The following is a 14,199-nucleotide window of genomic DNA, read 5'->3' on the forward strand; positions in this document are numbered from 1 at the left end:
AGAATGAAGGAATTCAGAGGAATTACAAAGACGGGTTTGTAAAATAAGCTGCTTATCCATTTATTACTCTAGTTGTGTATGCTTCGCATCTTTTTTCAGTTTAATGTTGCAGCTAGACGAGCTGGTTATCAAGATGATAAGATATGAGGTCATACATTATATCAAATTAAACACCATGGCTTAACTTTTATAACTTTTCAGGACATCTATTATATATGTAAGCTTCTCACTACATACTATTTACTCTTGACAATTGTAAATGGTCAATCAAAACTATCCCAAAAACGATACTAACATCTCAAATGTGTAATAAACAAGCCGAACTTCTACAAAATTTGAAAGATCAATACTACTTAGCAAAATTGTTTGAGAACTTCATCAATATCTACTCCATGTCTGATGTATGTGTTGGGCCTTGATGAAATGAAATAACGTCAGTACATGAGTATACGAAGTATATTGTAGTCGTCCTGACCCTCTTTTGATGCACATTAGATTAAACTATAAGAGTCACAGATATTACAAAGGTTCATGGAGGTTTATCCTCCTTTAACACATCCAAAACAAACTCCGGTGCTTGCTCATAAATAACTAAGTAATGACAAGCGATTACATCAGTTCTACAAACTTTTTCTATTCTATCAGCAACTTTGTTAGTTATCCTTGTCTCAAACTCAAGCTTGATTTCATTCTTACAAAATTCGTGCTATAGCTTGTTGGGAATCCGAGTTAACAATGACTTTACTCCATCCTTTTATTGGATAAATAGCAGCCTCCCCTAAGAATTGCTTGTAATTCACCCATGACTCCATGAGTGTTGTTTGCGTTAGCATTTCTGTTGGAAACCAAGTACCCAGTCACTTGCCCGGGGCCGGGGGAGTTTAAGTTTGGTTGAAAATAAGGGAGCTTCTACGTCTACAGATGGCCCAAATGACAAAAGGAAAGAGGGTTTTTTTTCCAAATTTCTCTGTTTTGATGTGGGACAATTTTCTTTTTCCCAACATCCAGGATTCCGTATATTAACTGATCAGATAAGAAAGCAAATACCATGATGCGATGATAATCCAAAATTCAAAGGGTGGTGAATTAATGAGTATGATAATGCAGTCCTTGTACCGTTTTACATACCATTAAAAAGGACTGGAAGAATCTTATGAAAAAGTAACAAATCTGTAAAGAACGGCGAAAATGAAAGAAAACAGTCTCTGACGATAATGAGCAATATCACTATTGCGAGACCTGAAAATGGGGAAGAGAGGAAGCAGCTCTGCAGGTTTGAGTAAGGCCCTTTGAGAAGCCAATGATAAACATAGGATATTGAAGGTGCAAAATAGAGTGGTAAGTGGGACTTGTAGTTAATATTGTTCCCAATTTGGAAGAATTTTGAACTTCTAATCCAACAGTACAAGAGTATTGATATGATAATGTGCGAGCCAATGAGGCCAAACAATATATTAAGCATTAAACACAACTTAGTTAAATCGGCAAAAAAATATAAATGAGTGTACAAGGTTTCTAGTTATGCAATTTATTAACATTTTCATTAAGTCGACAAAAATATAAACGAGTGTACAAAGGGTTTCTAGTTATGCAATTTGTTAACATTTTCATTAAGTCGACAAAAATATAAATGTGTACAAAGGATTTCTAGTTATGCAATTTGTTAACATTTCCATTCTTTATTATGCCTTAATTTATACTCCCTCTGTCGCTTAATACTATTCACATAATTCACTTTGACACTATTTTATTTCTAGTATATGAAAACAAATGTTAGTATATCATATATTGTTGGCTTCATTTTAATATATATTTTCAAAATATTAATATTTTTATAATTTTTTATAATATGTACTCCCTCCGTCCCTTAATACTCGACCTATTTTGACTTTTTGCACTATTCACATAATTCACTTTGACCCTATTTTATTTATAATATATGAAAATAAATATTAGTATATAATATATTGTTGGCTTCATCTTAATATATACTTTCAAAATATTAATAAGGTTATAAGTTTTTATAATATGTAGTTAAAGAAATTGGTGGTCAAAGTTGTGCATTGGCAAGCGTGTTCGGTCAAAACAGGTCGAGTATTAAGGGACAGAGGGAGTAGTAAAGATATTGATGGTCAAATATGTACATTGACAAACGTGTCCAATCAAAACGGTGCGAGTATTAAGGGAGTAACAAATAAACACTTGCTGTAACTTTTCTGCTATAAATAGATTTAAGGCGGATAAACACCTACTCAATTTATAGCCAAAAGATTACCACAAGATGCTTGTCGGCCGCAATTCAAAGTACAAATTAATCACACATTTCTCTTTATTCTGTTTTTCTTCTACTTCTTTCTCCAATTACCGATGTGGGATCGAGAATTACTCATGGTTCAAATGAGGGATTTTATGGCAGCAACGTGGAGTCAATGCCATTCTAACAATGCTCCCATGCACTATGATCAGAGGAGCAATATGCCAACATCGAACCACCACTCCAGCAGCCACCCGCCGTTTCCTTGTGCAATGCAGCCAGAAACCTGGTCAATTAAGACATGATCACTGTTCTCAACAACCGCGCCACTTGAAACCACGCCACCCCTTATAAATATGGGTCACTTACATGCTTGCTTCACAAGTGCTGCTCTTAGTGTGGCAATGTGACCTTTGTTTAGTAACAAGGGTATCTCCTGTTTGATTATTGCCTTATTGGTCACACTTGCAAATTTTGACTCTGGAATAGTTTTGGTTACTCTTTTTTTTAGTTACTCCCCGACTCCAATACATTGTTAAATAGGCAATCTTTCTTTTTTCTTTGGTAATTGTATTATAGCCTGTAAGAAAAATTAATGAATATTATAACAACATGCATTTAACTGAGACTGCTGTTATATAAGGAGTTTCGCAATGTTATCTATCCATGAAGCTCACAATAGATGATATAATTTTGATAAGTCATACGGACCTCACCGTATGTGGTTGTTAGTTGTAACTTTTAAGTCGAGCAGGTCAAAATTGAACAAAAAAGAAACTGACAATTGAAGCGCATGTGAGGGAGAAAAGAAAATCACTCTTAATTCCTCACAAGATTTAGAAAAAACTTTAACAACTTAATCTAAGCTCAACTCTATATAATAAAAACCATTATACCTAAGCCTTTTTTTATAGAGGCAAACACCTAAATAAAGTTCCAGAATATTCATGCACCTTACTAAATTTGATAAACAAAATTTAAACCCTATACAGTAAAACCCAAAAGAAACCAGCTTGTTAAAAGCAACATAAAGATTAATAAATAAATAAAAGTATGAAACCCCTATTACACATAAAATTAGTCCAACAGACATTTACCTAAAGAAACTGATCATACTTTATTGTTCTTTTAAAAAGAAAGTGTTAACAACAGGTCTTTTTAGCATTTTATCCTTACAAGACTAAAACTCTATACCAAAGAAAATAGGGAAACACATTGTAAACCTATTTCAATTTGTTGCTTGCTGTTTTAATTCCTTTAAAAGAACAATAGATGTGCTTCATCAATATGTGCTGCTTTCTTGATTAATCTTGCAAGGACAAATAAATATTGACCAAGTGAAAAAAATATCTACGAGCTGCGTGATCATGCCAAAAAAAAAAAAAATAACAGACCAATGAAAAGGGTGGGCCTTCATTAGCACAAAGAACGACAAGTCCTTGCTAAGAACTTGCCGCTTGCTTGATATGTGACCCAGTAACGACATGGTAAAGCCGTAAAGATGGCCATGGGCCGGGTGGGATTCAGGCCGAGTCGTGGGCCAGTCTAACGGGCCGTTTGAAAGGTTTGAGGCGGGTCTGGGTCCTACCGAAGTCCACGGGCTTTCAGGCAGGGCTGTTGTGTATAAGCCTAATTTTACTAAATTTTGAATGCTTTGTCGTGTCGTGGTTTTTTCAAAAAAAATGCGATCCATGCCCGGCCCACGACTTCTTGTTCGTGTCATCCCGGGCTTTTTTCGTGCCCGGGTTGACTGGGGTCGGGCTTTTTCATGCCCGGTCGGGTCTCAGGCCCCGGCCATTAAAGGTGCAAACCATTAAAACCAAACAGCTTAAGTAATGTTGCCAAAACCACAAAAGACTGATGGAACTTTGCTGCAGCCTACTGCCTACGTACAAACCAAGCAACCAAAGAAAAGGTATACTTCATATCCTTAATTTCATTCAAAGATTCGTTTATTTAGCTCGAAAACAAAGTTTCTGATAGCATTTTTCATTGCTCAAATCAAACTTACAAGAGGATCGAAAGACAGAAAGCTAGATAGAATCACTGCTTCTCATTCTGCTTATCCTCGCTCACTTCTTCCGGAGATGGCAAAGTCTGCACACAAAGATAACATTGTTTATACGATTCGTTTGACTTGAACAAAACAATTCACTCTACAAAGTTCATAAATTCCAACAAGCTTAACATAGACACTAAAAGATTAGATCATAGATAAAACAAGCTCATTGGCCTATACACCTCTTCGTGCATACGTATATAATCCATTACTCCATATAATTAATCAAACATGTTGTATAATCTAGCTTTGAAACAAAACAACACACAACACGAAAAAAGATAAAGCATATATATATCAACCTTCATTGGGACATTTTATCAAACAGCTGGTGTGCAAGTAATAAAACAACAAGAATATATAAGTAAAGCACTAAAACATACAAGGTCAGGCTTGTATATGTTATGGACAATGGAGGCGCCACCCAGAAGAGAGAGAACAACAACCACAGTCGACCTTGCCATGGACGGCGTTCCGGTTGGCAGCTTCCCACCTCCAAATTTCCCATTCATCTTTTTTCAACCAAAAAAAAAAAAACACAAGCAAAGTTCCAGTTCAATGTTTCAATAAAATTTGTCAAGAATTATGTTAAAGTAAAAAGATCCTAAAGTAAAATTTAAAAAGATTTGAAGTCTGTCAGACAACCGTACGATCTTCCTCAAGCCCACAAGGAACTGAGGAACGATCATCTACAGCGCCAGAGACCAGTAGATCAATGGTAGCCGTTAATCACGCTCAGATCGTACGGTCATGATTCATCCACCAGACTTGGTTTTCTGACTCTTTAGAACTCAAAGATACAGAGGTACGAATACTATAGAACAGATCCTGTTCAAGTAAGGTCGTGCTATGTACCCTCTACTCTGAAGATTATAAAGCTGTATATTGTTTTCTAAAATAACAGTGTGGGATAAAACTTCCTTTTATGGACAATGTTAATGACGATAGAGTTATAGCAGCAACGTTTAGCAGCGAAGTACGCATAGTACATAGATAAATAGGAAGAAAAGTATCTCATATATCCTCAATCCTTTTCAAAGATTCATACATATAGCTCAGCATTTCTTCATTGTTTATCTTACTTCCTCTGCACACAGAAATTTTATGGTTATTAAACTTAGACTCATGTCAACTATATCAGGTTATCAACAACTTAAGAGTTGTAATTTGCATCAAAAATAAAAGTGCTGATAAGTTGAAAGCAATGACTATTGATATACTTGATCAAACATCAAACATATAACTTATACTCCGTATAAGACAGCAATGAGACATTTTGTCAGACTTCAAACAGGTAGTGTGCCATGAACATATAAACAAAAAGTCAAGAAAACGTAGGAGTTACAATTTACAAAGACGTGTTTGTAAAATGTTGCGGACAATGAGGGGTGCCACAGAAGAGGGAGAATAAAACAACCACCACACACGAAACAAATAGTCAAGAAAACGAAGGAGTTACAATTTACAAAGTCGTGTTTGTAAAATGTTGCGGGAAATGGAGGTGCCATAAAAGAGGGAGAATAAAACAACCACCACATGAGACCAAGACTAGCGGTAGAGGGAGTCACCACACTACAAAAATGTGTTTGTAAAATGTTGCGGACAATGGAGGTTCCACAAAAGAGGGAGAATAAAAACAACCATCACACACGATCAAGACTAGTGGCGGAGGGAGTCACCACACACGACCAAAACTAATGGCGGGGGGCCAGGAGTGACCAAGACTTAAAAAAAATCGACTAATCTGTATCTATACTAATATTTTAAAATATAAAGGTTTGAACACAATGACGCCACGTGTCATCGCACTAATTTTTTATTATTTCTGTAAAATCCAGCTTTTATTTCCTTCTTGGCATATCATTTTCTCACCTTTTTTTATCCTTAAGTCTTTTCTCATACAATTATTTTTTTGTTTCACATTCCAATTTCAATTTTGACACACTCCAAATGCATCATCTTCTATTGTTTCAAAAAAAATTATCATTTCCTATACTATATATGTAGTAGACAATATGAGCAGAATTTTAAACTAAGGTATATGTGCATTGCACGGGTTAAAAACTAGTTATCTTCGATTGTAATGTATTATAGTTACGGCACCATCTATTTTTCTCTATCGATATTTGTCGGCGATGATGATAAAGTGGAAATGGGCATAGTCCTATACTCCTATGATTGAAAATATATATTGTAACATATTAAATTTACGTTTATTCCACTAACACGCATTGACATCTGTAGTTACCTATCATCGCCATGGAAGGTTTAAATTTAAATCCACACTGAGCCTATACTCATGTTGTGTTTTCTTTAACTAGTAGGAGATTAAATTATCTGAACTGGACTTGTAGGACTTTATAGACCTTATTTAACTTATTGGACCTTATAGGAACTTATATGACCTCATAGGACCTTGTTTAAAGTTTACTGTATTATTACTAAACTTTTAACCATTATAATGTTGATAATAGTTGATTGCAAATATCAATGAATATAAATGAGTAAATCAGTTATTATTTAGTTCTTATATTAATAATCATGCATTCATGTTATTATAAATACTATTGCATATAAATTATTATTCTGTAATAATTATCCAAAATTTATAAAATCCAACTACGAATTTGACCGATTTGTAAACAATATTTATGATTAGCTCTTTAGTGGTTAACCTCTTTATACTCTGTAATGAAACTTTATCACGGACGAAAAACAACTATTTGATACTCCCTACAAATATTTTACTCAATGCATTAATGTAATTAAAGAAGTAGTATTATGATTATTGTAATTTATTACTCTCAGTGAATGCATTGATGTAATTAAAGAAATAATATTACGATTATTTGCGTCTCACCAACAAAATTGTCCATTGATTTGTGATGTACACGTAATTTTGAAAGTGTTTATTAAGTTTTTCCCTTATAATTATATTGATAGTAATTAACAATAACATATCAATTAATACTTACCTATCATTGGTAATTATGATCGTCAATTAGTAACCACAAATTATTTTAATACTCCGTATAATAATATGTATATGATTTATTTAATATAACAACGCCCTTATAATTATATTGATAGTAATTAACAATAACATATCAATTAGTACTTACGTATCATTGGTAATTATGATCGTCAATTAGTAACCACAAATTATTTTAATACTCCGTATAATAATATAAATATAATTTATTTAATATAACAACGCAAATAATCATAATATTACCTATTTTATTTAAGACCTCATTGAAACTTACACGACCTTATAGAACCTTATTGGAACTTATAAAATCTTAACGATCAAAACTTATTGGACATTATTTAACTCATATAAACTTATAGGACCTATAACTTGAAGAGAACAACCCTTCAATTGGGTATCCAATAACCACATATTTGTATCTACCATCGCCGCCGTACACTATTTATAAATTCGTTCATACCTCTATAAACCAAAAATTTAACTTGTCGGCGATTGGAGTTGTATAATAAATCGAACAACAAAGAAAAAAAAAAAAAAAACCAAATTGATGGAGGAAAGAATGGATAACACGAGTCATCTAATCAAATGTATTGACACATGTCATCTAATCAAATATGGTTTCCCTTTTTATAGACTAGGTATAAACTAGGTATAGATGTTTTATTAAAATTCATTACTCACTCACTGTTCATAGAAAATGTGACTTTTAATCTCATAACCGCCCACTACCTACCTAAGTCATGTGACTCAAATCTAAATGTGGTTCAACTAAGTCGAATGTTGTGTGGAATTCACCAAATCAAACTCATTTCACTACTTGCTACCTACAACTACTCCATAAGTGTTTAATTTGGATCAATCGGCCAACAATTTATTCCTGACTTCCGATCTAACCTAAAATTACAAGCTCCAGTTATGGGAGAGCAACAACCTTTAACGAGAGGTGCAACTAGTTTCAATTCTAATTAGGATGTGACCACCTCTAATAGTCAAACCTGATACCTTGGTAAGTTAGAACAACTCCCTTTCACGTTAATCCAACCAATTGTTGTGGTTGACTGGTATCAAAAGACTACATGATATTGGGACCATGAGATCGATACCCCACTTGGAGAAGCTCTTCCAACAAATACTATTGTAACCTCAAGACACGAACTTTTTTTTTTTATATATAAGGAAAGAAAATTAGGCTAGACTCTTAGAGTGGGCCAACCTAACTCATCATTTCGGATGTTAAGGGAAAAGGAGGGGTCAAAAGACGAAAACCAAATCGATATAGAAATACAAGAGGTTCATTTTGCCCCAAAAACACGCCCCTTGATTAGCCTCCCAAAAACAGTGATTAAACGACACGTAATCAAAATTAAAAAGGTCCCTCCTCGCATCTTCAATCAGTCCATTAATTTTCCATGGGACCTGCCACACTTGATTCATCAAGTTGATCACCACTAAGTTATCTTCTTCTATAACCATACTTTTTACACCCCTCAAACCCAAAATACTGATTAAGCAGGAATAACTCCCTTAACCCGCTAATCCATCACTAAAATAATACTTCCTCCGTAATCTACTTTGACTATTCTTAGACTATGTGAGATTTTGTTAGATTTGTTTCAATGTGTATTTTCAAAATATCAACTTTTTATAATTTTTGTATAAAGAGAATTTAAGATATAAATGATCAAAGTTGTGCATTGACATGCGTGAAACTAACAAACATTGCGAGTATTAAAAGACGGAGGAAGTACATGAGGATAATCCTACCCAAGAAAAATACCAACTTGTTGCATCTATGTTATTACTCGTAGCAAACTAACAAACAGGCAATTATCCCCCAAAAAAATTGCTACTACACAACAAGGAAGACAAGCATTAGCCAAAAGTAAATTCCCTGTCGTTTGCAATTGCTCACCTGATATTCACAGAATCATTTTTGCATGTTTTATCATCTCCAGAATTTCCCTCATCAATGCATGTCTCTCATAGAAATTCGTCTTAAAGTCAAATGGGTGTTTTGATTTCTTAACACCAACAACTGATGTGAGCCATGGCAATGGAAGCTTCTGGCTCTCTTTCTTGCTTTGCGCCCTCTCTCTCTCCTCCTCTCAAATGTAGACAAAGCTACCTGGTGATTTTCTTATACTCAATCCCAACTTTAGCATCGTTTGATTGGCCTTTTTAATGCATTTTCAAGCTTCAATTTTATCTGGGTTTCTCACATACTTATTGGAAATTGTAGATTTTTGTTCATTGGATTACTAATTTAACTATGATTTGTTTGGTTGAAGTGGGGTTTGTGCGAATTTGCGATTTCTTTTGCTGTCTGTACTTTGTTGCTGGAGATAATTTGATTATTTACTTGTTGCTGTATTTTTTTCTACCAATGCAAAATGGCTTGTGAAGTACTGAAATTGATGATACTTGAGAGTAGATAGGAAGGCGCTTTTTTGCATTGGTAGGGTTAGGGTTCATTGTTGATGAGCATTTTGTGGTTTGTAAGGGTTTTGTCAAAAGTCACACTCTTGATATTGACCCTTACTCCCTTTGTATGTAGACTATGTACTCCCCTCCGTCCGGGTTTAGATGTCGCCTTATTAGTTCAAATTATACCATCATTTAACTGTTAAAAGCAGACATAGGGATTTTTTTTCCTGTAGTGTTCAGAACAGATGGATTGTATATTTGTATTTGTGTAAATCCTTAGATGTTGAAAAAGTAGAAGTATGATTCTAGGAAGAATCTGCTCCTTTATTGGGAAAACAAGCCTTTAATGCACTCTAGAGAACAGTATGCGCATATGACTCTCCGTAATGTTTTCAGGGACTTTCAGCTCTCCGGTCTTATTAGGACAGATGATTGCCTTGGCTGCTTGAAATAGTTATAGAATCAACTAGACAGCATGATGTAGACAGCTAGACTAAGGTGATTAAGTATATCTGTTTGTAGTGCCTTTTAGTTGGGATATTTGCTACTCAGGTATAGGAAGCTATAACTAGGCAGAACTATGTGGTTCAGAAAGGAGATGGGGTTTATTTAAGAAGTATGATGATTGCCAACCAAATGTGGTTTGGTTGAAGCTCTTTTTTAGAGTACCAAGATTCACACTTGTGTGCAGTAGATGAGTAGAAGGGTCCTATTCACATTGCTTTTGGTAGTTATCAATTGCTAGATATACAGCGCCAATTTATAGCTCTTATTCTCGTCTTGTATGTTTTAATTTGAGGATAGCTTGTCCTCCTTCTGTAAATGTTCCTCTTTCAATAATATATTACCCTCTCTGCATGAAGTGCTCATTGAACTTTGGTATTTTGTGATGGTATAGAAGTGTGAAATCAGTTTTTCTTTCTTTGATGTTCAGATAAGTTTAAGACGACGATCCTTTGAAACTAAGCAGAACGGGAAGCACTTAACAACTGCAAAAGGTTGTTTAAAACTTCTACCGATTTTCCATAATTTACTTTGTTCTGTTGGATCACGAGGAAAGGGTATTGCAGTTTTTGACATGCCATATATGGTGACCTTTTCTATTATCACGTACTTAGGTATTGTTGCCAAGGGTTCTCCATAGAAACCTCATGCACAGTTGGGCTCTTCCTTGCCACCTGATGCAAATAACTGTGTCAAATAACCTAATCTTATTTCTGGATAATTCATCATCGATCTTAATTATGCATGTTTAGGGCGCGAAAAATTATAATCTGACCTAGGAGTTAGGATTATTTGTGCTTCCGTATAATAAAATTATAATGATACTTACTGCGTTGGTAATATGATACTCCAAATAATGTATTGTCTCCACTTCTTAATCAGTTAGGTATTGTTAAGGGCATTATGGCTTTGTGACTGGGCTCATGAATCACTGGAGAACTCTGATTGTTTTGAGCCTGAGACTAATAGTTAGTGACTTGTCAATCACTTAAGAAAATACCTCATTTCAAAACCTCAACTAGTGCAGAATAACTGTTCAATCTTTGGATCATCCAAGATGTTTTGTAAGACCCAAGCTTGAACCATGACACTTCTAGGCTTCTAGCAATGGTCTTAAGTGAACTATGTCTAGTGCGTTATCATCTTTTTTAAGATCTAATTAGGACATTCTTTTAATTGTTTGATGGGTAACCTTCCTTGATACAGTGTGATAATAACAGTAATGAGACCTTTCTTTCAAGCCATCATTCTATCTAACTCTTTCCTATCATGTTTTTCTTTCTGTTGTATCAAGCAGCTCAGTCATGGAAGTTCAGGTATGGGATGCTTAAATCCACAAACGAGTTTCAGAGGAGAAACTGTTTCCCAGTTGCATCCGAAGATTTCTTTCCGGAAGACGTGATCGAGTTGAATGCTTCAGGAACAGAGGAATTGCCTTTAGACGTAGCCGGTAACTTGGTTGATGAAGACATTTCCTCTACTCCTTCGTATGAGCAACCTGCGGGAAGTGGTGGAAAACCTGGATTTGTCTCGTTTTATAGTCTCCAGCGTACAAAAGAGAGTGTAGTCCCTTCACCAAGTGTAAGGACGAATCAGAACAGCCTTTTATGGTTCGCTGGCCCTGCTGTTCTTGTAGCCTCATTCATTCTTCCATCACTATATTTGCGCAGGATAATATCCTTAATATTTGAAGACTCCCTCTTGACAGGTGAGATGCTGATTTTAAATCATCTTCTATTCAAACCCGCTATTGATTAATGAAGGTGACATTTGTTTACTGTTTCCCTACATTGTGTTCTGTGTGTTAGGGAAATGAACCATTGATTGGGCTTATCTAAGTAGGTCACTTTAACAAAGAGAAACTAAAATTGTAGGCGGAGGGAATATGTTATTATGCTGAGATACAATTTTTAAAGAAACATAGGTGATAACAAGTGCATGTTAGTGTCTATATATTTTGATATTTGAGTCATTTGGCGCTCATAGGCTAGCCGCTAGCCCCTCCAGGAGTCCAGGTTATGATTACAAGATCCTTTTAATTTTCTATTTAATCAAATCCGGCATGCAAAAAAAAAATAAAAAAAAAAGAACTTTTAACACTTGAGTTTCTTCTCAAATTAACTCCAAAGTTTTGATTCGCAAAATCTTGGAACATAATTATATCCAAGTTAATTATTGGAAGCTCATAAGTAACTTCTCTTATCTATTCCTTGTAGTATTCACTTGTCCTGAAACTATCGACAACACTCCATTATAGTGCTCCATCCAAATATCCTGTGTTGCATAATCAGTCAAAGTTTCTCAATGTACATCTGGTACACTATTAAGTTCTCCTCATCCATTTCATGCAGATTTTCTCATTCTATTTTTCACGGAGGCTCTCTTCTACTGTGGGGTTGCGGTTTTTCTTTTCCTTATTCACTCTCTGCGTAGCCCGGTTAAAAATATTCCTGCTGCCAGCAGTTATGGAAAGCTAACCACTCAGATGGGGAGTCGTATATCTTCAGTTGCTATTTTAATGCTTAGTCTTATTATTCCAATGGTGACAATGGGTTTTGTTTGGCCGTGGACTGGTCCTGCAGCATCAGCTGCTCTTGCTCCTTACCTGGTTGGTATTGTTGTACAGTTTGCATTCGAGCAGTACGCAAAATATACGAAATCACCTTCCTGGACCGTCATCCCAGTTGTATTTCAGGTGAAGTACTCTAAAGGTTACCTTTGATTAATTTGCAGTATAGAACTATAGACTAATATTCTTCCCTTAGCTTGCCTTTTTATACCTTTTGAGACAAATATACCTGAATTGTGTTTGTAATATATTTGAGCTTATTGATATTATGGAGGACTTAGTTGCACCAGATTATGGTTCATTTTCCTGCTAAGATTATTTAGAATGCCAGAAGGAGGTAGATTTAATGACTGGGGATTATCTGCAGCAAACTACCAATTTTCAACTCTATAAATTCTTGTGACATACAAGTATTTGCTTTCTTTATTTTTACCCTATTTTTTTGATAATTCTTGCGCTAATATATGAATTTGCAATTGTATGGATGAAGTGAGTTAAATCTACAGGGTACTGACCATTTTCTTTTTTCCCAAAATTTTCCCTTGATTCTCTTTAGGGAATTGACGATTAGTGCTTTGACATGAAACAGGTGTATAGACTGCATCAACTAAATCGAGCTGCACAACTGGTAACTGCTCTATCTTTCACAGTCAGAGGAGCTGAGATGACTGCACACAACTTGGCCATTAATAAATCGTTAGGCACTCTTTTGAGTATCCTCCAAATTCTTGGCCTCATCTGCATTTGGTCTCTCTCTAGCTTCCTCATGAGGTTTTTTCTGTCTTCTTCCATATCGGAGCAATGAGGTACCCATAAAATAAAGATTTGCAATCCATGATTTGAGTTTACTACCTTTTTAGCCTGTCATTAGCATGAAAACTGCCTACACATCGTTGGAGAGAAGCGCTGGTTCAAAATTTTCTTGTTAGATTACACAGATTATGTGCTGGTTACATCTGAATTACTAGCACAGATTTTTCAGTTGAGATAGGAAGTAAAAGGGTTTATTAGCATATTCATTATGACAGCTTTTATATGCTGCTACATTACTCTGCCGAACACTTCAGAAATTTAAGAAAAAGGAAGAAAAGTAAAGGGATGCTATGTAATACTGCTTGTACATTTTACTTTGTCAGGTTTAAATTACCAGGTTTTCTATAATCGACATCATGAACCATTGAAAACATACATTCTTTATTCTTTACTGCTTTTTTTATTTTTTGATGTAAAGGAACTAGATTCTTTACTGCTTAGCTTGCTGCAGGATCAAATCATGGATCTTACTGTTCGTTCCATTTTTTTAGCATGCTTCCTCAGCCTCAAATCTCCCACAAAAGTTTTGAAGTGGGACAGAACTGTGATAGTTTTTATTGCGCTTGCAGTGTGTTTTGTATATG

At 35.0% G+C, this 14,199-nt stretch overlaps 1 protein-coding gene, 1 long non-coding RNA gene and 1 other non-coding gene across 3 annotated transcripts; 1 reads left to right on the forward strand and 2 right to left on the reverse strand.

Annotated features, from left to right (window-relative positions):
• Positions 1–4,159: 4,159 nt before the first annotated feature.
• On the reverse strand, positions 4,160–6,454 carry LOC110797029 (uncharacterized). The gene is made up of 2 exons (XR_002535736.2): positions 4,697–6,454; positions 4,160–4,351 (listed from the first exon to the last, which is right to left on the reverse strand). It is a non-coding gene; the product is annotated as an uncharacterized lncRNA (long non-coding RNA).
• LOC130462325 (small nucleolar RNA U3) lies at positions 4,944–5,159 on the reverse strand. The gene has a single exon (XR_008922421.1). It is a non-coding gene; the product is annotated as a small nucleolar RNA U3 (small nucleolar RNA).
• Positions 6,455–9,072: 2,618 nt separating the features above from the next.
• On the forward strand, positions 9,073–13,990 carry LOC110797044 (uncharacterized). The gene is made up of 5 exons (XM_022002141.2): positions 9,073–9,433; positions 10,664–10,727; positions 11,531–11,941; positions 12,585–12,928; positions 13,392–13,990. The coding sequence occupies exons 1-5, from the start codon at positions 9,353–9,355 to the stop codon at positions 13,605–13,607; spliced, it is 1,116 nt and encodes a 371-aa protein (XP_021857833.2). The 5' UTR covers positions 9,073–9,352; the 3' UTR covers positions 13,608–13,990.
• Positions 13,991–14,199: the final 209 nt, after the last annotated feature.

This window comes from Spinacia oleracea, chromosome 5 (assembly GCF_020520425.1).
Source record: "Spinacia oleracea cultivar Varoflay chromosome 5, BTI_SOV_V1, whole genome shotgun sequence".
Lineage (NCBI taxonomy): Eukaryota > Viridiplantae > Streptophyta > Magnoliopsida > Caryophyllales > Amaranthaceae > Spinacia > Spinacia oleracea.